Source organism: Talpa europaea (genome assembly GCF_964194135.1).
Source record: "Talpa europaea genome assembly, chromosome: 13".
NCBI classification, from domain to species: domain Eukaryota; kingdom Metazoa; phylum Chordata; class Mammalia; order Eulipotyphla; family Talpidae; genus Talpa; species Talpa europaea.
This window is the reverse complement of record NC_140080.1, coordinates 61,035,079-61,057,911: the sequence shown is the minus strand read 5'-3', so window position 1 is coordinate 61,057,911 and position 22,833 is coordinate 61,035,079. Positions and strand designations below refer to the sequence as shown.

Genomic DNA, 22,833 nt, shown 5'->3' with positions numbered 1-22,833 from the left:
GCAAGGTCTGAGGACACCAAATCAGGCAGAACAGCTAGTGTCCCCAGGAACAGATGTCTGGGCAGAACTTCTCCACAGCTGTCTGAGTGAAGAGAGCTAGATAAGCTTTAGGGTGGTGCTGAGATGGGGGCTTGCATAGGGTCCAGCCTTCCCCCTGTGGTGCAGGGTCAAAGGGCAGAGCTCAAGGTCTTCTAGAACAGTGTGCTAAGTGGCTGCCTCTCCACCCAGCCTCAGGCTGCCACCTTGACTCCCCACCAAATCCCAAGGATGGAGTGTGTCTGGAACACCCATCACAGGGGCTGCCCTGGCAGTGACCTTGCTCCCTCATCTCTATCCCTCACCCTCCTTTGCTTTTCAGAGACCTCATAATATGGACAAGCTCTTGACAAAATCATATTCTCAGCTTCCCTCCCAGCTAAATCAAAACCCCCAAAATGCCCCGCCCAACAAATCCACAGGTCAGAGTCCTTAAAATTCTTTTTAAAAAATGGACCAACTTAATTCCATCTTATGAATGCTGAAAACCACCACCCCAAATTAAAACATATTCGCTTGATTATAAGGCACAGGAGGCATGCAGGCTGCCCTCTCCCTGTCTAGGCTGGTGGCCCGTGTCCTCCATTTGACACCTCCCTGAGCCTGGCAGAAGACTCAGGCAGATGGACAGTGGGGAGCTTTCAGGCGACTTCTAAATGCCAGTGGCCCTGCTTCTCAGAAAAGTGTTCCACCCACTAGGCACCTGCCAGGCACCCACCAGGGGGCTGAGCAGGCAGAGAACCAGGGTGGCTCATCACAGAGCTGCACATGACAGACGCCAGGAGAGGCAGGTCACGGGCATTCTGTAGATCAGGCAAGTGAGACACTTTGAACTTTCGAATACTCCTTTCTTCCCAGTTGGCCTCAGAAAGAGGAAATGCCCCTTAAAAATTAGTTGCTCGAACCAAAGAGATCACATCTATCATATCCCCCAACAAAATTGCTGTCTCTTAACTGAATCAGTTAGCAAAACATATCTATGACTCTGGAGAAAGTGATGTCTTTGTTCTCTCCAAGTGTTCCTTGAACTTCTATCTTGCTTGACTATCAGTACTGGATGTGTGCGTGGCATCTTAGATGAATTAGCAATGCAGGGAAGGGGTGATTGGTGAGATGTGTTTAACTCACAAACATATATAAAAACAATAAAATATTTTAATTCTCTTTTTACATTGCCACAGGCTTTTTCAGTCAGGGGCCCTTTTCTGTTGTGGGTATGAGGTGACCTCGAGGTGCCGTGCCTCAGATCAGGTCTCCCAGTGCGTAAGTACAAGTCACAAAATTTTGCACTAGTAGCCCTGGGTATGTGCTAATGGCGAGTCGTGCCTCCTCAATCCACTCAAGTTCAGCTTAGGACACAGTTTGTCCCAGCTGCGAAAAGCCTCAAAATACCAATCATGCGTCTTACCCTTATTCTGGATTTTAATAAAACACTTTATATATATATATATATATATATATATATAGAGAGAGAGAGAGAGAGAGAGATAGATAGATAGCACAATAAATGTGCTTATTATGCACTCTAACATAGAGCACAGGAATACACGCCATGGAGCACACCCCAGCCATCTCCCCAGTAGCTAAAGTGAAAAGGTTAAACATCCATGCTCAGTGTGACATCAGAAGGTGCAGAGCGCCACGTGGTGTCTTTGCAGACCACACACCAGCACCGAAGACTTGTCTTCTTTGTCCTCTTGGTGATAGGAGCAGTGACAGAAACAGTCATTTTCTAGGGTGAAGGATGTGGGGCCATCTGGTGCTGAGAGTGTGATTATTGTCCAGAAATTAACTTGAAATGATGGCCAAAATTCAGCCTGGTTCATGGCCCTAAGCTGAGGGTGGCTACTTGGAAGGTTGACTGGCTTGGGGGGCTTAGGGTTATGGCAGGGTCTCAGACACACACCCTAGGAAAAAGTGCACTTCCAACAGCTGATACAAAAACAGATTGGCACGTGCTTTTGATACAGCGTGGGTATCTTTGAAAAGCTTTCCCCACATCTGCAAATTGTCTTTTCTGCTCTGCTCCAGCCCATCACACTCTTGAGTGTGAGATCCTGGAGAGATGGTCCTGGGCCACGCTTGCAAGGTTGGTGTGTGCTGGGAGGAAGGCCAGGTGGGCTGCTGAGGATTCTTGTTAGTGGGGAGCTGAAAAGGCCCCACTGTCCTTTGCATGTGTCTCTCCTTTCCTTGCTGAGTTGTAAACAGCTTGAAGTTCAACTTGGCTAGTCAGACCAAGGATGCCCTGAAAAGTTTCTGGTACTGCTTCTACACGAAAATATGTTGAAAGGGAAAAGTTTGGTGCTGAGTTCTATTTTTGCAGTTCCAGAAGTGAGTGCTGCTCTGCTCACTCAGGAAGCGGTCCCTGGCCTCCGAGGGGCCTGTGCTAGGAGCTCTGGACCAGCCGTCTGTAGTGCGGCATGACTTCGTGCTCTGGAAGATGAAGGGCAAATTCCAAGGCCACTAACACTGGGAATTCAAAGGCAATCAGTTCTCGTCTATTCAACCGAAACTTCTCTTCCAGTTTCTGCAACAAAATTTAAAAAAGTCAAAAGGGTTTTCACTTTGAAATATAAATCCTAAATTTTCACCATGTAACCTCCCTAGCCATCAATGAGCATTTACAGAGAAATCCGTTACAGACAGGACAGTGGAGGAAGCAAGAGGCATCCCACTCTTAGTCCTGCTGGACCCACAGTCTACAGGGGGCTCCACATAACATCTCAGGTCTCACCTAATCTCTCAATAATCTTACAAGGATCATGTTACATTTATTTCTATGTTACAGATGAACACAAACTCTATCTGTTACAACTTATTTGGGCTTAGAAACTAAAAAGATGACAAGTCATCTACAACAGTAACAGCCACATAGTAAGTTCAGGATGGGATGAGTTGATTATATGTAGTTTGGACCTTTCGTTTTACTGTGGGGACTTGAGTGCCGGCAAGGTTGCTCCAGATTCAGAGGTACAAAGGTATAACTCAGCCTGTGTGTAGCTGAGGGACAGCATTAGACTGCATGCCCACAGGGTGCCCTCTTGAAGTGCCTCTTGATCCCCCTGAACAGGGAGGCTGCTGGAAGTAGAGAACAATGAAGGTGATGGTGGGTAAAGAAGGCCTCATTTTTTTTCAAGGACACATTCTGCTGTGGCTTAAACTCAGCTTTTGTGCTTAACTAAAAAAAAAAAAAAAAAAAAAAAGCCAATAGATCAATTAGTGACTGCATTCAGATTATACCTGGGATTGGATCTTCCATTAGGTTAATTGTTATTACAAGTGGCTTGTCAACTATTACCATTATTCTGCATTAATACTACCAGCTTTTGCTGGGTGGCATATTGCTCAACTATGATTAAATGTATATATCACTTCTAATTTTTATTACTATTTGTTACTTGTAAAGATTTACTAGTTCAGCAAGTATCTATGAAAATCTGATTCTCATTTCAGATTTGGTATCCAAAGATTATGTCCAAGTTCCTAAGAGTATTCACAAGATAGCTGGTTTTGCTAAAATCAGTTCTTAAAATCAGTACAGCACTAATGCAAAGAATACTCTTTCTTCCAATGGGTGAATAAATAAAATGTTATATACATACAGTGCAATATATTTTTTTAAAGATTTATTTTTTATTTATACAATAGCTGGGGTACAGGCCAGAGGAGCAGGAGGGTGAGAGGATTCACCAGAGACAGAGGGAGGAGCAGAATAGGCAGACAGACCGAAAGCACTGCTGAGAGGAGCAGCAGGAGAGACAGGAGAGGTCTGCTGCGCCATGTGGGAATCTCCCTGGCTGGCCAGAAATTGAACTCGCGCTACAGAAGCTGTGGACAGCTTCACAGCACTGCGCTCAACCTGCTGCGCCATGGGGGAGGCCCATACAGTGCAATATTATCCCGACACATGCTACCTTGATGGACCTTGAAGATGTTAGGCTAAGTGTATTAAGTTAGGCACAGAGATTGTGTGATTCCATGGGACAGAAAGTAGAATGGTGGTGGCCCAGAGCTTGGGGCAGAGAGGATGAAAAGTCACTGTATAATGGGTATAAAGTCTTAGTTTTGCAAGAGTTCTGGAGATGGAAGTGGTGATGCTTGCAAAACAATATGAATGCACTTAATACCAAATGAGCCGTACACTTCAAAATATTAAAATAATAAAAGAAAAAAGAGAATACCTTGTTATGTGGGGAGTATCTATATTTGCTCCTTTTCTGTGCTTTTCTCCTTTGCTACTAAAGAGAGCTGCACAGATAGGTCTGTGGTGTATTGTATTAGCCATGTTTTTATTTTGTGTGTTCTGACATTGACATCTTGGGGCCTTGCTGACCTTGGAGGGAGTACCCTTCCTAGAGTTAGCCAGTTCTGAGAGAGGACCACTTACCTGTGAATGCACTATTCGCATGCAAACCAGCCAACCCAGAGCAACCCAGAGCCCGCATCCCAACTACTTCCTCAATCAGCTCTCCAGACCACTATTCACCTGCTCTAGTCATCCATGGTCAGACATCAGACAAGTAGGGACGGTGTCCACAAGCCCTAAAGTCTGCTAGATTATTCCAACTAGCCAATCCTAAGCCTGCTCACCACCCTGCTTTGCTTATTCCTTCCCATAGACACAAGGAAGGCTCCTGCCCACAATTTCTCTCCCTTTGCCTCCTGACCAGTCCTGGTACCTCCCCACATGGCTCCATGTGGTATGGTGTGCCCCCTGGTTATGACTGTATCCCCATAAAACTGTATCCCCATAAAAATCCCTATGTTGACATCCATCCCTCCAGTGCAATGATATTAGGAGGTGAGGCCTTCTGGAAGATGATCAGATTTATAAGTTGTCATGAGGGTGGTTCTCGATATGGCATCAATGCCCATATAAGAGACTTGGGAGAGCTCACTCACTGTGTCTTCCCTGCATGTGAGGACACAGTGAGAAAGCAGCCTTCTGCAAGTCAGGAAGTGGGCCCTCATTAGGAACCCAAGCAGCTGACACCTTGATCTTGCCTTTCCAGCCTCCAGACTGACAAATCAATGTCCGCTGTGTAAACCAGTGACAGTGAGCTAAAACCCCCTCCTCCTGGGAGCAGCAAGTAAGAAACAATTTTTTCAATGGTAACTGACTCCTGATCTTCTGGCTTTACTGTACTTGAAATTTTCTATGAATACACTGTATTTTGAAACAGCTATTCACAAAGGAAATCACTATTTCCTTGTTTGGATGGGGCTCTCCTTTAAAAGAAAGGATATCTCTACCACTCAGCCAAACCCATGCCCTTCTCCAGAGGAGGAAGCAAGGCTGAAAGGAGCAAAGGTCTGTTGAGCCAATGTGTCTGACAGACACACTGAGGGTCATACCACCCACAAGAACCCTCAACATTTCCGTGGCTTCTGTGTCTGTGAGACTAATTTTACCCCTTGTGGTAAAAATGGATTTTTATGGCCAGAACCAAAGGACATCCCCACTCTGCTCTAACACAGTGTATAATGTGTGTGTGACCTCTGCCACAGCAGGCTGACACACAGCCCTGCTCTCTTACCAAGGACCAAAGTTCTCCCAGGCTGAGGGTCACCAACCAGGCTCTTCTGAGAAACCCGTGAACCCTGGGCCAGAGTGTGCTCCCCGAGCCGTAGTCTTGGGCCACTTACATCAATTAAATGCTTGACTTCATGTTTTTTGAGGTCACTTCCGATTTTGGCTGCTAACAACACACACGCTCCAGCACAGAGCTTCCGGTTCTGTTTGTTTAGCTTTCCCTTGAGGGCAAGCTTCTCAAAGTAGACAAAGGCCATGGCCACTGTTGGCTCCTCAAAGCCACAGTCTTCTTGAGCAAGCTTCCGCATCTCTCGCTTCAGGCTAGAGAAGGACAGGAAGGAGGGGAGAGAGTGTTGTTACAAGTTTCACCTCAGTCCCCTGTGCTCCTCCCTCCCTCCCTCCCTCTGATCCCTCTCCCTCCTCCTCCCCTGCAGGATGTCTCAGATTTATAATTGTCCATTTTTGCTTTGTTGTGTTTTGTACTGTTATTTTTTTTTGGAGGTGATGGTGCACGGGTGCATTGGTGAAGGAAAGTCTATGGGGACTACACCTGAGCAGGTAGGGGGAAGCATATATTGTTTAAAAATGAACCGTGATGTAAAAAATAAAAAAAAAAGTTAATATTAAAAAAAAAGAACTTAGAAGTTTCAGGGGCCCCAAAGGAAAAGATTATTTTGTCCTGAAAGTATTTTCTCTTTCTCATCCCCAGAAGGGTGACATGGAATGGGATTAAATCCCTGTGAGTGAGACAGTAACATTAAATGTGGGGAACAGACTTAAGTCTGGGCTTCAGACTCTTTTCTGAAGCTATACAGCAGGGGACTCAGGCAGATGAGGGGTCAGCCTAAGAACACGAGTGTCTGAGGAAAGCTGCCCAGCAAGGGACACAGTAAGAATATTTCAATTTTCTCACCTCTTTGGCCTGGACTATGCCAGAATCAGATAAGTATTGGGGGATACATACATGTAAATGCTGGCCTGTATTCCATTGTCATGTAAGTAATAGCCTCCATAACCAAACACTCTCTCTCTCTCTCTCTCTCTCTCTCTTTCTCACCTGATGCCACACAAGTCAGCTTTCCTCTGGCCCTGTAGGACCAGTCCTCTCAGCTATTTGGCTGACAGATATGGATCACCACAAAATCAATCCAATTAGCCAAAGGGGAAATATGGGCCTGATTTTGTTTGGCTGTTTTGCTGATGGCATAGGTAGGGCTGAGCTGTCAGGTTCAGGCAGATGGGTAAAGTGTTATCTCAAGTCCTATGATACCACTCTTTTCTCTTGTCTACATTTGAGAAAGCAGGGAACCAAACGTTTCCATAAATCTGAACCAGTGAACGACAGACAAATGATTCTTTCACCTAAGGAGCTTCACCCCAGATCCATGTCAACTTGTGTCAGAGCTCTGCCTTCTGTCCTGCTTCCCTTGGCTGCCTCACACCAAAGAACTAGTCATCCAGCATCGGACAAGCCTCTTTTCCCAAGATGTGCTGGGTTTTACTTCCCCGGAACCACCAGCAGACCCGTCATGCACAGCGTGAACTTCACACGTGCTGGGAGAGGGGTCTGTGGGAAAGTTCAAGTGGGTGTTGATCCCCATATACCTCCTTATTTTGCTGAGTGTTAACTTAATGTGAGGAAACTTCTCTTTGAAGGTCTCATTCATGTCCTTCTTGAGATCTGAGGGCTTCACGTAGTCGATGACCGTGGTCTGTAACAGATTGGGTGACATGGTCACTCCTTAAAATAAGGGGCATGGGTAATAATTATGCACATGTTATGACCAACTTACAACTTCCACCACCACCACACAAGGGGAAACCCTGACCAGGGCCACAACAAGGGCTGGCTGCACCCAGGAGCCTGAATGGAGCAGTGGTCTCTGCAGGAAACCAAGCTCCTGTCCTTTCAGATCCCAGTGACATCGAGAAACCTGGCTGTAAGACCATCCGGAGCCAATGCTTGGTGGGTAGGACACCCCTTCCAGTGCCTACATTTCACATCATGCAGTGTTTATGCATGTGATTTGAACTCGTACAGATCGTACACATTTGACTATTAATAGTTGTCTAGTTGTGGGAGACTTATTTAACAGCCCTCTTTCATTTCCACGTCTGTAAAATGAAAACAGTGTCTATTTCACAGGCTATTTTCAGACTATATCAGAAATGCTCTGTGTAGCTTGGTATACAGCAAGTGCTCAATAAATGTTAGATTTTTTTTTTAAATGCATTTTTTAAGGGGTCTCCCTGGTGGTACAAGGGGTTAAGCACAGCACTTTGAAGCTATCCACAGCCTCTGCAGCACGAGTTCGATCCTTGGCCAGCCAGGGAGCTACCCACATGGCGTAGCAGACCTCTCCCGTCTCGCCAGCTGCTCCCCTCAGCAGTGTATTTCAGTATCTGCCTGTTCTGCTCCCCACTCTGTCTCTGATGAATCCTCTTACTGCCTCCCCCTGAGCCCGCACTTCTGGCCTATACCCCAGTTCTTGTATGCATAAATAAATAAAATCTTTTTAAAAAAAGCTTTAAAATGTATTTTTTTAAGTGTCTAGTATATGTAACAAAAGAGTTACCATTTTAGCCATTTTAAAGTGTAAGGTTCCATGGCATTAAGTGCCTGAACATTGTTGAACAACCATCACCACCCACCATCTCCAGAATTTTCAACAGTTTATAAAACTGAAACTCTGTACCCATTGAATGCTAATTCTCATTCCCTCTCCCTCCAGCCCCTGGCAACCACCATTCTATTTCTCTCTCCCTGAATCTGAGTACTTGAGGTGCCACAAATACATGGAATCACACAGTATTAGTCTTTTTGTGTCTGCTTATTTCACTTACCACGAAGTCCTCAAAGTTCATCCATGTTATTAAGCATGAGAATTCCTTCTTTTTAAAAGGTAATGCTATTCTATTGTATATACAGTTGACCCTTGAATAACAGAGATTAAGAGCACTAATCCCCCAGAGTGAAAAATATATGTAATAACTTTTTACTCCCCTCCAAATTTAATTGCTAATAGATTGCTGTTGACTAGAAGCCTTCCTGATAACATAAAGTCTATTCACACTTTGTATATAGTATTTATATTACATATATACTGTATTCCTAAAGTAAGCTAGAGAAAATGCTTTTAGGAAAAAACAAGGAAAATATATTTACTGCACTGTGCTATATTTTATTGAAACTGTAAGTTTATGCTGCTTGTTTACAAGAAAATTCACATACACGTGGATCCATGCAGAGTGGGCCCTTGTTGTTCAAAGGTCAACTGAATATAATGTTAGCTCTAGTAATAGTCCCTGAACCTTAACGTTCCCTTTTCTCCCATTTCTGTTTTCTGATTCTATCCATCCTTAAAGACTGGCTCCTTGGAGCCCTTTCTGAGTGCTCGGTCTTCCCTACTCCTGTGTGCCTGATTCTACGTGGATCCTGGCTAGTTGGCATCATCCCTTCTACTCCGGGCTACGCTTTCTAAGAGCAAAGATAATTTGTGATGCCTCTTCTGGCAGACTTTGGGCAACAACTCTCATAAGGCAAAGCCAGAGAAAGAAAAAACTACAGATTCAACAACAAAGTAGATTCCCTGGGATGGCCATTGCCAGCCTCTTCTTTGACAAAAGCCTGGCCTTTCCAGAAGATGCATCAAAGTTTTCATCAATGGCTCTAACAACACTTGGTGACATTCTGTGAACTGTAAGGAAAACGGGTTACTCAGGAACTTTTTTGCCTTCCCGCCGCTAGCCTCTATGGCTGCCACCTGCAGTCCTGTTTTCCTCCTAGGTTTTGTTGCTCACACATAATAACAAATTAGAAAAAGCACTTTTGAGCAGAGCAGACCCCCTCCCCGCACCTATGATTACAGATGCCTGGGCCGGGAAGCCTGTGTACACCGGGTGTGCACATATATATATATATGGAGACCTGGGGGCTGAGAAGTAAGCAGTTGGAGGACAGAAGAGAAACCAGCGAGAAGCCAGAGAGGGAGAGGGGAGATTACAGATCATGGGGGACTGGGAGGCTCTGTTGCTGCCTGCCTCTCTGCCAATCTGCCTCCCTGCCCATTGGTCTGCCTATGTACCTGGCTCCCTGCTTCAGCACAGGGATACACCAAAAGTCATGTCAGATACACCAAAGGCTCCAAGATCCTTCTCCATTTGCCCGAATCAACCATGACCCTGCCTGGCCTGGGATGGTCGCCCCACAACCACCTTCCCAAAGACACTTGGTTGGACATGATTTTAGACAAGGCGAAGGGAAGCTTCTGGTATCAATTAGTAACCAAGAGCCGGCAAACAGCCAGCACATCCAAATTCGCACTGACCTTAAAGGCACCATCTTTGCTTCTCTGGTGAATGAAGGTCAACCATAGCAAACTTGACTCAAGTGATCCCACCACACCTGTCAGAGATTTCTCAAATTCTGGATGAATGTATGGGCTCAGTGGGTACAATGCTATATAGTCTTGGCCTTGGAGCCATAGTCTTTCCAGCCCAATCAGGAGGCAACTAGCCAGCACATCATGTGCCCATCTGGCCCCTGCCACGTGCACCTGCCACATGCCGGTGAAGGGCAGGGAAGTGGAACGCAGCCTTGAGGCGCCAGTGTGCAGATGTGTGTCCCAGCACTGCCCTGCCAGGTGCAGAGGGGGCACACAGGGCTTCATAGAGCCAAGGTCCAGCAGGGTGCACGCCTCCCCCAGGGCAGTCCTCCAAGATGGGTTTGTTTCCCTTCTTTAAAAAACTGCTCTATTTTATCTCAGACAAGATTCTAGGTCAAACAGGAAGTAAGACTTTTCATTTAGGAAACAGGCACAGAATGGGGGACCACATCAGACACTTTTACCTCAAGCTGGGCCCACCAGCCAATTCTGCTTCCTAACTCCCCAGCACCCTTCCCTTCTTTGCCACCCCTCCCCACACACAGAGGTGCCCTGAATGCCCATATGGCCCCTCCTGCTGCTGCTCTGCAGAGTCATGCCTTGGCAGTGATGCAGACAGGCCCAAGCACGAGTCACCGGCCTTTGTTGGGAGCGGAAGCCCAGTGAGCAAGGACATCCTGGCGGGGGGGTTGTCTGGATCTGTCCCCACAGCAACAGCAGCTCTGCTTTCTTCTGTCTTTTATGTAGATACATGTAACACTTCTTAAAAGAAGACTCCCACTGAGGAAAAACTTTGCAAGTGTGTTCCATCCATCTCACTTGGCTGATGAGGACACAGGATCAGAGTGAAGTGAAGCTTGTTCAGGAACTGCAGACTGAGGCAGGGTCAGCACTGGGACCTGGTCTCTGAGCTCACACATGCACTGCCTTCCTGCTTTCCTATCTTAATCAGACTGAAACAAGCAGTAGAAAGTAGCTGGAAATGTCAGCAGGTGGAATGGTCTGGGGAAGAGTTGGCGATTTCGCCTCCAGCAAGTTGAGCAACTTGGAGAAAGTGGTTCCATCTCCCTGAGCCCTTGTCTTGAAGAATAGACAGAACAGAATGTACCTAAAGGAGACTGGAGAATTTTATAAAGCGCACAAAAGAGGGGAGACAGCAGCAAGCTGGGCTCTGCTGTAGTACCAAAGTCAGCGCGTGAGGGTGGGGCCCTAGTGTCTGCACTGTGATATTGCCTAGGTGATTTTTATGCAAATCAGATTCTCCTTCATGGCTGACATCTTTCCATAGGTAGGCTTGTAATGCCATTCTGCAGGACCTTCTTTCCTGAGAGATGTCTCCCCTTCCCAGTGATGGGAGGCTGGACTGCCAGGCCAGCATAGGATTACAAAGGGCACCTGGTCAGTCATTGTTTCTGACTTGAGAATGAATTAAAAGTGAGGGCAATGCTTTGCTCTAGCTTCCCTATCAGTCTAATTGTAGGTTTATAAAGACTGGCAATGCCTGAGTTTTCCGGTGCTCGTTATTACAAATCAAAGTGATAATAAACAGGCTATGGTTCCTTCCTGGTCCGGGACAGTGATTGACTGCTGTTTACAATGCCACTTAATTCCATGCCCTGAGATTCTCCAATGCAGGGCTTTTTGTAACCCCAGAAGCAGCCGACAGCTGAGTCAGGCCGTATGATGGACGGGCAGCTTGAGTTTTTGCAGAGGGGGCTATTCTGCTACTGGGGGAGAGGTCCTGGAATGAGCTTTCTCCCAGTTGCCTGAGAGCAGGAAAGCTGTGTATGCACGGCTGCATGAGAGAGAAGAGAGTTAGGCTAGGGAAACAGACACAACCCAAAATACAGAATGTCTGGAGAGACACAATTCAGAAAGGCGCCCTGTACATAGTATGCCTTGCCAGAGAAGGGACATGGAATTACAAAGGTCAATCCTGGGGCTGGCACCTGTGAATCCCTTCTGAGATGACAGTAAAAGATGGTACGATCACAGCTTAGTTATCTAGTTGGAAGTCTGCTATACCTGTTGCAGAGACACTGAGGCATACTTTGCTTTCAAAAATTTTTTTTGACACTTGGATTTTTATGAAAATAAAGACTTGACCCATCATGAGAGGAGAGAGGGGCCTCCATGAAACTGAAGTTGGGTACCGTCTTGTCTTGACCCATCATAAAGTGAAGGCTTCTAGGGTAAAGTGGGTAGCAGTGCAGAGGGAGAGGACAGGTGGAAACTGAGGCAGCAGGTCTGTGTGTGGAGGGGGTACATAATCCCCAAAAACTATGCTGGAAAATGGGAGGCTCAAACTGACAGGTTGCTGATCTGATTCCAACAGAAACAATATAAAAAATGCTTCCACTTTGGGCCTGATTACAATGCTGTCTTCATTCCCCATGCTCCTGGCCTCTAAATCCTTCCAAGAATCCTACAGCAGCTCTGAACAGTTGTGCTGTAGACTCTGCTACTGCTCCCCTCTTGGTCAGAGGAGCTCCTAGGGGACTGGAGCTGGTCCCTGCCCCAGGCCTACCTACAGGTAGGCCCAAGAGCCAGCAGTGCACTCCATGACTCAGTTTCCTGGTCTGTGCAAAGAAGGAAGGATGTAAAGTGATCTCTGCGGCTCCTTCCAGCACAGAAGCCACTGCACAAGCAGGCTATCCACTCCCAGTGCACTTGTCTGACAGCCTCTGAGCTCAGCCAAGCACAGGGAAAGCAGATGTTGCACGATCACTAGAGTAATTGAGCTGAGAGACCGGACCTACGCTAAGGCTCGCTAACCACCAACAGCTGGGCATTTGGCTGTTCTATGCATTAAATCCTTTTCCCTAGGAGGACAGTAGATCACAAGGAAACTATGCAAATGTGTAGATGATTAATCAGTCTGGGGTTGCCTTTGTTTCTACTTCTACCCAACAAATCCCAAATACACAGTCCTGATTTTACTCCCTTCTCCTAGGGAAGCAGCTCTTCAGTTTCCCTTATAACTGAAATGAAATACCATGCAAATCAGGGAGAGGGAGGACTAGCTGTGTTTGCTGACAGTTTCTGTTCCCACATAGATTTACCAGGTAGTGCAAAGTTTCAGGTATTTGCCAAAAAACTGGTCCTACAGAAACTTCTGGAGTAGTGTTTCTAGTCGCTTGTGATGACACTGGGTGAATGGCCCGGGTTCACACACACCCAGAGTCTGTAGATACACTTTAAATGTATGCTTCTTAAGTGGCCATCTCGGAACATCAGCTAATGGACTATGTGTGTGGAGCACTGTGTTAAGAATCACAAAGTAATCATAGAAAATCAGGGACGAGTGCATAGAGAGGGAGCAGATGCAGCAACATCCAGTCTGGGTGAAAGACAAAGCTCATAAGCCATTTTGTATTATTTTTACAAGAAAAGAATCCCACTACATTCTGATACATGCTGCAATATAGAGGAACCTTGAAAACATTATGCTATGTAAAAGAAGGCAGACACAAACAACCACATGGTGTGTGAGTCCATGTCTGTGAAAAGCCTAGAAGAGGCAAGTCTACAGAGGCAGAAAGCAGGTTAGTGGTTGCCTGGGGCTTAAGGGTTTGGGGGTAAAGAGGCTTGGGAGTTTCTTTTGGGAGGATAAAAATGTCCTGAAGTTTATTATGGTGATAGAGGGACCATACTGTGAAGTAAAAACCACATAATTGTACACTTAAAAGAGGTGAATTGTACGAGGTCATTTACATCTAATAAAGTTGTTACTGGGAAAAAAAAAAACCCAAAAAACAATACCCACCATGACACAACACAGCATGTTAGTATAACGCTTTCAACAAAAGTTGGCGGTCTCAAAGATCCCGCAGCTCATCTCCTAAACAGGCAATGACAGATTTTTCCTGAAGCGGGGACACTCTGAATCTGTGGGTGCCTTTCAGGTCTTGGAATGAGGGTTAGCAATGGTGCTGTTGTAATGTTGGGTCACTTTCCCTAGAGAGAATCTCCTGACTTGAATATGCTTCAGGCATTTTGAAATCTGAGGAGCCCAGAAGAAGCCTAGCAAGGGACGTGTCCCGGCGCTCAACAAGCCCACCCTGCTGACAGGTAAATAACTGCCTTCTGATGGGGACAGGCTTCAATGAAAAAATACGGAAGGGGTGGAGGGGGATAGCAGAGTCCAGTCATCTACCACATGGAAGACTGAATTAGTCTTCCTTTTATTGAGACTTTTATTTCCCATGCTCAGTATCTCATAATGAATTGAACAATTAGGTTCTAAGATATATTTCTGTCAATGGGTGTAGGGTAAATGATTGTTAGGCTTTTCTGCCCTCCCGCCATTAGGACTGATGATGGAAGATCCCTGCAGTCCTTGAATGCATTCCAGATGGCGGGCACCTGGATTAGGGTATGGGCATGCATAGGTGGGCACACCTTGGCAGAGATGGGCTTATAAGGGCAGCGTCACAGAACAGAACCACCGGGAGAAACAAGTGAGAGAGCAGAAAGAGAACCAGAAGACAGAAAGACTAGCAGAAAAGAGAGAATGAGACCATGAGAGAGTGACAGAGAGCCCAGAAAGAGTGAAGACTTGCTGGGGGTTGGGTGGCCTGCCAGCCTCCTGGCTCCCGTGCCTCCCTGCCTGCCGTGTACCTGGTAAAATCCTAATAAAAGCTTGAAAAGCCACCGAGGGCTCCAAGACTCTCCTTTATCCATCTGCATAGGATAATAGAGATCCTGCTCTGTGCTATCCTACAATGGGGAAATTGAGGGATGGAAGGAGTTTCTCCATCAGTACAAGGATTGCAATAGAAAGTAAACAAAAGAACAGGCACTTTATCATGGAGCTCAATCCAAGAGATGCTCCCTTGAGATTTATATACCTTTACTATCATAAAAATGGTTACTCAGTTTTATTTCTGCTGTCAAAACAGCAAGAGATTCCTTCCTGAAAAGGATCCAGAAATCCGTTCAAGTAACGTTAAGTTTGTTGGCATTATCTCAGTCAGCTCTCTCACTTTCTCCTCTTAATTGCTCTCCACACCCAAAAAGAGGGAGAGAAAAAAAGTAAAACCATTACCAACTTTAGCTGCCAGGTTCTAATGATAAATAACTGCTCTCTAGTGAAACTTTAATTACAAGCCAGGCGGTGCACAGAGCAGGAGCGTCTGGTTCTGACACAGGCCGCTGCCCTTCCCTCTCTATGCTGAGCAGCACGGTCATTACTGAGGCCCTACAAGAACCTGCCTGTGCCCGGGGGCTCAACATACTTTCACGTTCTGTGGTTACCGTCTAGAAACTTTAAGGCCAAATCACAGGGGCAGCTGTGATTTGGTTTCCACACCTGCCCCAGGAATTTTTCCTTTAGTTCAAACTTTCACCTTTGCCCTTTCACACACTGGCAAACAGCACGAGTGACTTGCATGGATCAAAGTTAAAAATAGAAATAGAACTGCAATTACATGGTAAATTTTTACAGGGGGGGGTCACTTAAACTTTGTCCATAACAGGCTTCTTTGGGGACCTTGGGGAAACACTTACCTCTGGAATACTCCCTCTTTAAGGCATGTCCTAACTGTGGCAAAAGTAGCAGCACAACCATGAACGAGAACATGCACCCAAGTAGATGCTGGCTGGTTAACATCTCCTACATTATGACTCAGAAAGCCACTTCCAAGGTATCTACCCAAGTGAAGTGAAAATACAGGTCCACAGAGACTTGTACAAGAATGTCCATAGCAATATTATTTACAATATCCCTAGACTGGAAAAACCCAAATGTCCCTATACAGACGATGACACAACAATATGATGGATCCCTACTCAGCAATTAAAAAACCAAACACTAACACCTGAAATACGAGCTATTAAGTTGTGGGTTAGAGGACAAATGAAGAAAAAAAAAAAGGCAGGAGGAAGAACACACAGTATGTGATTCCATTTATACGAACTTCCAGGACAGGCAAAACTAACCCAGCCAGATCGGCTGAATTAACCCTGGTAAACAGTGGAATGACGGGTATCAGAGCAGGATCACCCTCAGATACAAAACCCCTTCATATTCTTGATCCTGCAAGTGCAATGCAAAATACATGTGAAACAGCCCTATAATCCACACCTGCTTGTGGGGAGGAGGCCGCCTGAGGCTCTCTGCAGCACATGACAGGCACATCAGTGACTTGGATGAGAATGCTGAAAAGTGAATGGCCCACATTTTATCAAAGTACCAACATCTGTAGCCAGAACATGAGATGTAGGTCTTACGGAGGTGCACAGGCAAATGCATTCCATGAGCAATTTCACTCTCTAAAAAAAATGGGCTATTATAGGAAGCACAGGCTGTAGATTCAATGTGGCGAAATGAAAAATGACCCACTTAGGAACATAAAACAAGGAGGTTAGGACATATGTGCTGACTTGGCACAGCACACTGTCCAAGAAGGAAAAATTATCCACGTGTGCAGGTTTGCTCATGAAGACTGCAAAATTAAAAGCCTTGCTACTCACAATAGAATCATTTGAAGGAAAAAAAAAAAAAACAGACCTGGCACCAGTCCAACAGGCCCATGAATGGACAGGTTGTCACCAGACATGCTTGTGTGTAGAAGAACTCTCCACCAAACCACAATTCTATCAAAAATACTTCACCTTCTTATTCTCTTAGTTACACAGAAATTTGTTGAACTGATGACTCAAAGAATCATTTTGAGGTCCTACCTGAGGTTGGTATTTCTTTCTTTTCTTTTTTTTTTTAATAGAGGCATGTTTTATTTATTTATTTATTTATTTATTTGTTTGTTCGTTTGTTTTGTTTATACATGCACTGGGTACAGTCAGAAGCGTGGGAGGGTGAGAGAATTCACCGGAGCCAGAGCGGGGAGCAGAGCAGGCAGAAGGACTGAAGTACACTGCTGAGGGGAGCAGCGGGCGGCAGGAGAGGTCTGCACGCCATGTGGGACCCTCCTCCGGTGGCCGGGGAGCAGCCGGGAATCGAACTGGCGCTGCAGAGGCTGCGGGCAGCTTCGCAACCCAGCGCTCAACCGCTGCGCCACCAGGGAGGCCCTGAGGTTGGTATTTCTGCCAGTGCTTAGGGATGTGAAATTCAGAGGCCAAGTGGCAAGAACACTGAGCCAGCATTACTGGCTTTGCACCCCCCCCCCCAACCTTCTACTTCCTGTCTGTCAACTGTGATAGCCTCACTCGGACTCCCAGACTCCCAGGAAACCAGAGTTTCCTGCCCAAGATACGTAATAAATAAAGTGAGCTTTAATAAATAAAGCCATGAAGAATCCTTACCTAAGTCTCTACATTTTAGCTGATCTCTCCTAACATCAGGGCAATGGTTCTGGTCATTTAACACTTACTAGGAGCTACTAATACGAAGAAGCCCTTTGAGAATTTTTTTAAAATAAGACCCTTTTAAAAGGAAGCAAATAATCTAACAGAACAGAGTAAAAAAATATATATAGATGGTTCTGGATTTTCTTTCTGTGTTAGGAGTTGGGTAATAAGGGTAGAAGAGTGAGGAGTAGGGGCAGTGTTCAACTAAAGACCTCTGGTAACTCATTCTGATCCAAAGTGACATATCAGAAAGATCCCTAGGCTACTTGCCAAACTACAAGGAGATAGACGCTGAAAGTAATTGTCAAGGGCCTGAATTCTGCCTAGTGTTTGCCTAATGTCAGCTACTTGCCAAATGTTCAGTGAGGAAGGATTCTGTGGGGAGCAGCCTGTTGCTGAGAATTCTAAGCTCCTAGTGAGTATTCAGGTGCCTGGGGCTGGGTCTCAGTCTGGCTTCTGTAGACACAAAAGCTTAAAACAGAAAAAGAACCCCCAATTGACTCCTGAGATTTGTGTTTCTGAGAACAGCACAGGCTGGGAAGGAGCAAGGGGATTAGAGGCAGGATGTTCTGGGTGTGCTTGCCCCAGCCTGGCCTGGCAGGGAGACAGCGAGGGCATCCTGGGTCAGGGCTCTCCTGCTGGGTGCTGTGCGTGGTGTACCTGGCACGCAGATTTCCCCGAGAAGCCAGCGTCACACCCAGCCACCCTTAGCAGCCCAGGCTCAACCTGCCTCTGAGGCAGGCTACATCTACTTGAGGAAAGTACACCCGACCCCGCTGGGGACCCTGCTAGACAAACAGCCATCAGGAATGGTGGGAAATGATGGGTTGGCCAAAAGCAGAAACCAAAATTACACAAAGAGAAAAACAGGAAAAGTCCATGAAATAAAAAACAGCAAGGGAAGGTTTTGCATTTAACACCCACATTGTCCTACTTTCACTTTCCCAGAAGATAATTCTGTCATCCAGAGCCTGGTGCCAAATGTTTGCTCAGAGGGCGTGCTATGGCCACCGTCACCAAGAACGCCAAACAGAGCTGAATTTGAACTAAGCACTGCCAATGATGGGTCTGGTCGTCCCCTGGAGAGGTCCATGGCGCATAAGGTAGGGCACACCTCTCGTAAGGGAGGGTCTCCCACCCTGAGCTGGAAGCTGAAGTGGCAGATGCAGGCCAGGTGACCGGTAGAGCTCTGGATGGAAGCACGTGCTGGACCTTCCATAGCAACACACACTTGGGAGTCCTCAAGCAGGTCCCCAGGCTCAGCAGTGCTTGAACAAGCCCTTGCCCCCACCCCTCAAGGCAGAGCAGCCCCTCTATTAAGGCAAGCACCTCCAAGCCACCAGAGACTGAGGGGTGAGCTCACTGATCAGATCAACGGGCTACTCACCATGTACGAAGGAAAGATCAGAACTCGTTTGTGCTTGCCACAAGGCCACTGGGGATCATCCAGGAGATTTGGGTCATAATCCATAAAGTCTCCCAGGTCACTACCTAAGGAGCAAGTGCAAAGTAATAAGTAGGGACCCCCAGACCCTCTGAAGCTAAAGCAGCAGGGAGACAGCTAAGTGCAAAGTTAGACTAAAGGACGACTGGCTTCAGGTCAGTCAGCTCAGAGCCACATCACTCGCTTGAGCTTTCAGGAGACAACTCTGCGCTCTGTATGCCAGTGCAGTGCAGGGCCCTGCAATCACCAAATATTTAAGATTGTGACATTTTTTCCATTTTAGAAAATGACGTACTCATCTCCCTGACCCGGGAGAGCACACTTCAGAGCGCATGCAAGAGAACACTCAGACTACAAAACATGGCCCTGAAAAGGCTCATTTTCTAAACCTGCAGATCCAAAGAATAGACTCAAGCTGTGTCCTGTGAGAAGCATGTTTTTGGGGCAAATACTTTTGGGCAAGCTGTTGTGTCTGTGTGAACACAACTCAGAGCAAGCGTCCAGGCAAATCGCTATAAAGAACCAGGTGGCTGAAACAGGACAGGGATTCCAAACTCAGCTCATAAGCAGGCCTAGGACATTCATGTTCACCACAGTGTCTCTGCGGGTAGAAATAATACTTCATGAAGTGTCTTCTCCCTTGTGTCAGTTCTTAGAGAGGTTTATAGGCAAAGCTGGGAGCATGCGAGTCTCCCCTCAGTGGCTGAATCCACACACCTGCCTGCTATGCTAACACAATTGCTGAAGAAACTCCCAACATGTGCACTATAAAAATTTAGGTACAAGCTGGGTAATTGCTGGGATGAGGAGCTGTGTGGTGGTGAGAAATCGGGGAAGCTGGCCATGCTATGTGGGTCAGGTGATCTTGGCATTTCTCCTTGTGGGAGCCTGGGGGCTGGTGACTGAGGCCTCTCATTGAAGAGATCACCCTGTGGTTTGCTCATGAGTCTGCACAGCTTGAAACCAGGGGCTTGCCCAAAAAGTCCATCAATGAGCTCCAATGGCCCCTGTCTCTGGGTGTGCAGACTCATTTCACAGAGGCACCACCTACCCAAATCCAGCCAGGCCTGAGGTTACCTGTGTCGAGGCTCCCCTGGGTGCTGCTGGCCCTGCCTATGGAGAGGCTGCGGTGACTCAGGTTCCGGAACTGGGAAAAGGAGGAGGTGGAGTCTATAGTGTTTCTCCGGGCTCCAAAGGCATTTGTGGGTAACAGAAACTGGGTATACGAAACTGTCTAGAAAAATAAAGCCAAAACAGGCAAATGGTTACTTCCAGGCAATGTGGGGCTCACATTCTGACCCAGCTACATTCAGACTCGTAGTCTCAGATCTGTAATTTTAAAATCCAATGAGATCTGAAAAATGAAGTTTGTTCTGGTGCTCATTTGTGCCAAATTGTGCCACAACCTTAACCCAACTGACTTGAGGCTTTGTTCAGTTTTAATTTATGCCACTTGGCATAAATATTCGTGTTATGTTTGACAAGTACTGTCTCAGAAACTGTTGGGATATTGCACAATACATGAAGCATAGACCAAATTCCATTTTTTTAATCCACCCAGTACAAAATTCCACAACACATCGCATCTTACAAGTTTCTGACAAGGGACTGTGACCTCCGGTGGACCTTGCTGGAACTAATGCCTTTCATTTCACCTGCTCAGGGAAACTTGGCACATGTACCCCAACACTGAGAGCTCAGGGCTGATGTCATTCAGGCACAGGGGTGATCAGCTGTTCAGGGGGAGGTGTGGAGGTAAGGCATTTGCTACCCCACCAGTTCAGCAGCAAGCAAAGCAGGCTGGGGCGGTTTCCCCAAAGAAAAACTGGCATCATTTCCATAAACTGGCTTTGGGAGGGTTGATGAAGACCATCCAGAGGCAGCACAAAAGGTCAGGTTCATCTTTCAACCTTGATCCCAGGTTCAGACTTCAACCCAGCAGTGAATTGTGGCTGAAAGAGGAACAGGACAACCTGATGGCTGGTGTGTCTGGGGCTGGGGGACGCTTATGAAAACCCAAAATAACCTACTCATAGTGGGAATGTTGTTTGCCTGTGAACTTGTTACTCCATCCCAAAACATGCACATGTGTGGGCCAGCACAAGACATTGGTCTGGAAGGCACACTCGTCGCGAACAGTGTTGACGGAGAAAGGTGTGGGAGATCTCATCATTGGCTCACTGGCTTGGTGGAGTCCCTTCTGACATGGGGGGATTGTGCACGGGCTGATGTCGTACACCCAGGAAAGTGCCCCCGAACTTTCTTCCTCAGCCACAAGTGAGGTTTGTGATCCGCCAGGCTGCCTCTGCTTCCCAGCCCTTGTGGTATCAGCACAGACCCACTGACTGGAAGCGGGTGGCCTTACCTTCCCGTCAGCACCCAGCTCCACACCTTCAAGGCCAATGATCTCTTTCAAGCTCACGGCCCCTGTTGATTGTCTCCCTCCGTCCAATTTCAAATCCCTGGAGAGGACAAGCCGAAGAAAAAATGGTTTTGTATGCACCCCAAAGAGCCACGACCACGTTTACTGCACGAGACACCACAGTCACACCGACACAACGATCATGTGGGCCTGGCTGATGGGACTGCCCTGTGGGGCTTGTCGGTGACCCTCTGCAGGCAACGCTGCCCTGTTTTACCCACTTTGATATAAAAGAGATCCAACCAACAAAGTCTGAGGGCAAAAGTCAGGCCCAGAAGCCATGGAGCGCCAACATCCCCTCCCACTCACAAGGCTCCTGGGCTCAGACATCAGCTCATGGGAAACCAGGGGGCTTTCCTGGGCACGGTGGAGCTGCTGACTTCTTCTTAAAGCGGGGAATCCTCCTCTCTTTGTCACCCCCTTTCTTAGATGAGAAAGAAATAAATTCTTATCCTCAACAGTCCTAGGGTTTGTGGCTGGGTATGGAGCTCACCACAGCTATCTACAGTGGGTCCTGCAACTCATTAGCGGACCTACAGCTTGCCTGTGAGGATCTCTTTCTTGCACGCCCAAAGCCAGACCCTGCAGGCACATGCCTCCGATTCCCAATTCCCAAACAATTGTTCCCTTGTTTCCATTTCTCCAGTCAGAGAATGCTATTTAGGGATGAGTGAGATAAAATAAAGGAATATCTTCATGGGGCAAGAAAACAAAACAAAAAAAGAAATGAGTATTAAAGTAGGCCTCGACCAGAATGTGCCTGGATGGAGAGCCAGCTGCAGGCAAGCACAGCCATCCCATATTTGTGTCCTGTCTGCTATCTGACTGCAAAAACAAACTCACTCACTGAACTGAGGAAGTCTGGCTCTGCTGACTTGTCAGTGCTGAACATGGGTGTTGTTCCAGCAGTTTCCTTTCATCTCTGTTTGCTCTTAGGCTCAGTTTCCCTGGGCAGTCCTGCCTTTGCCAGGTGGCCCTAGGTGCCAGATGCACACCGCCCAGTGCACAGCACCAATCCAGCCTTTCATGACCTCTCCTCCCCTCACTGCGCCTCCCCCAGGGGAAATGGAGCCATCACAGTTGTACTTTGTGTTTACATAAGATCCAAGACTCCTCTCCATGAGATAACCCCCAAGCCTCATTGAAAGAAACGGGGAGTCTTACATCAGGTGATTGAGTGCCTCAGGGACACGTTGGGCCACAGGCAAAGGAAAAATCCATGCACAAATGTCCACCACTTTGCACCACATCAACCACAGGGACTGCTCTCTCAAGAATGACCATGATGGTCTGCTCACCATTGCCCACGGGCTCCCCACTTGTTTCTTTCTACTTATTAAATAATGAAGGCCCACTCTACACAGTTCCTAGAAGAGCTGCTTAGGTCCCTCAGCATCATATAATTAAAACAAAGAAACAGGAGGGAAGCGATTTGTCAGTGGCTGTCAAAATCCGTGTAAGCGTCAAGAGGATGTGGGTAGATGAGAGCCCTTGGGCACTGGTGGTGGGAACATAAAATGGTGCAGCCACCGTGAAAGGCTACGGCAATTCTCCCCCAAATTAAACATGTAATTACCACATGATGTAGTATTCGACTTCTGGGTATATACTGAGGGAACTGAAAATGGGGACTGTTATAGTCATATAAAATGATGGATATAACAGTAATATTGAGAACAACCAAAAGACAGAAACAATTCAATTC

The 22,833-nt window shown here is 46.7% G+C and overlaps 1 protein-coding gene across 1 annotated transcript in view; it reads right to left on the bottom strand.

Moving 5' to 3' along the window:
- Positions 1-2,422: 2,422 nt before the first annotated feature.
- CABLES1 (Cdk5 and Abl enzyme substrate 1) overlaps positions 2,423-22,833 on the bottom strand; it is a gene marked incomplete at both ends in the record, with an annotated part of 97,644 nt that continues 77,233 nt past the window's right edge. Inside the window, 6 exons of the mRNA XM_084252424.1 lie at positions 2,423-2,563; positions 5,683-5,890; positions 7,175-7,281; positions 18,650-18,753; positions 19,784-19,940; positions 21,072-21,168. Coding sequence (XP_084108550.1) covers positions 2,423-2,563; positions 5,683-5,890; positions 7,175-7,281; positions 18,650-18,753; positions 19,784-19,940; positions 21,072-21,168 — 814 coding nt within the window. The remainder of the gene's footprint in view (positions 2,564-5,682; positions 5,891-7,174; positions 7,282-18,649; positions 18,754-19,783; positions 19,941-21,071; positions 21,169-22,833) is intronic.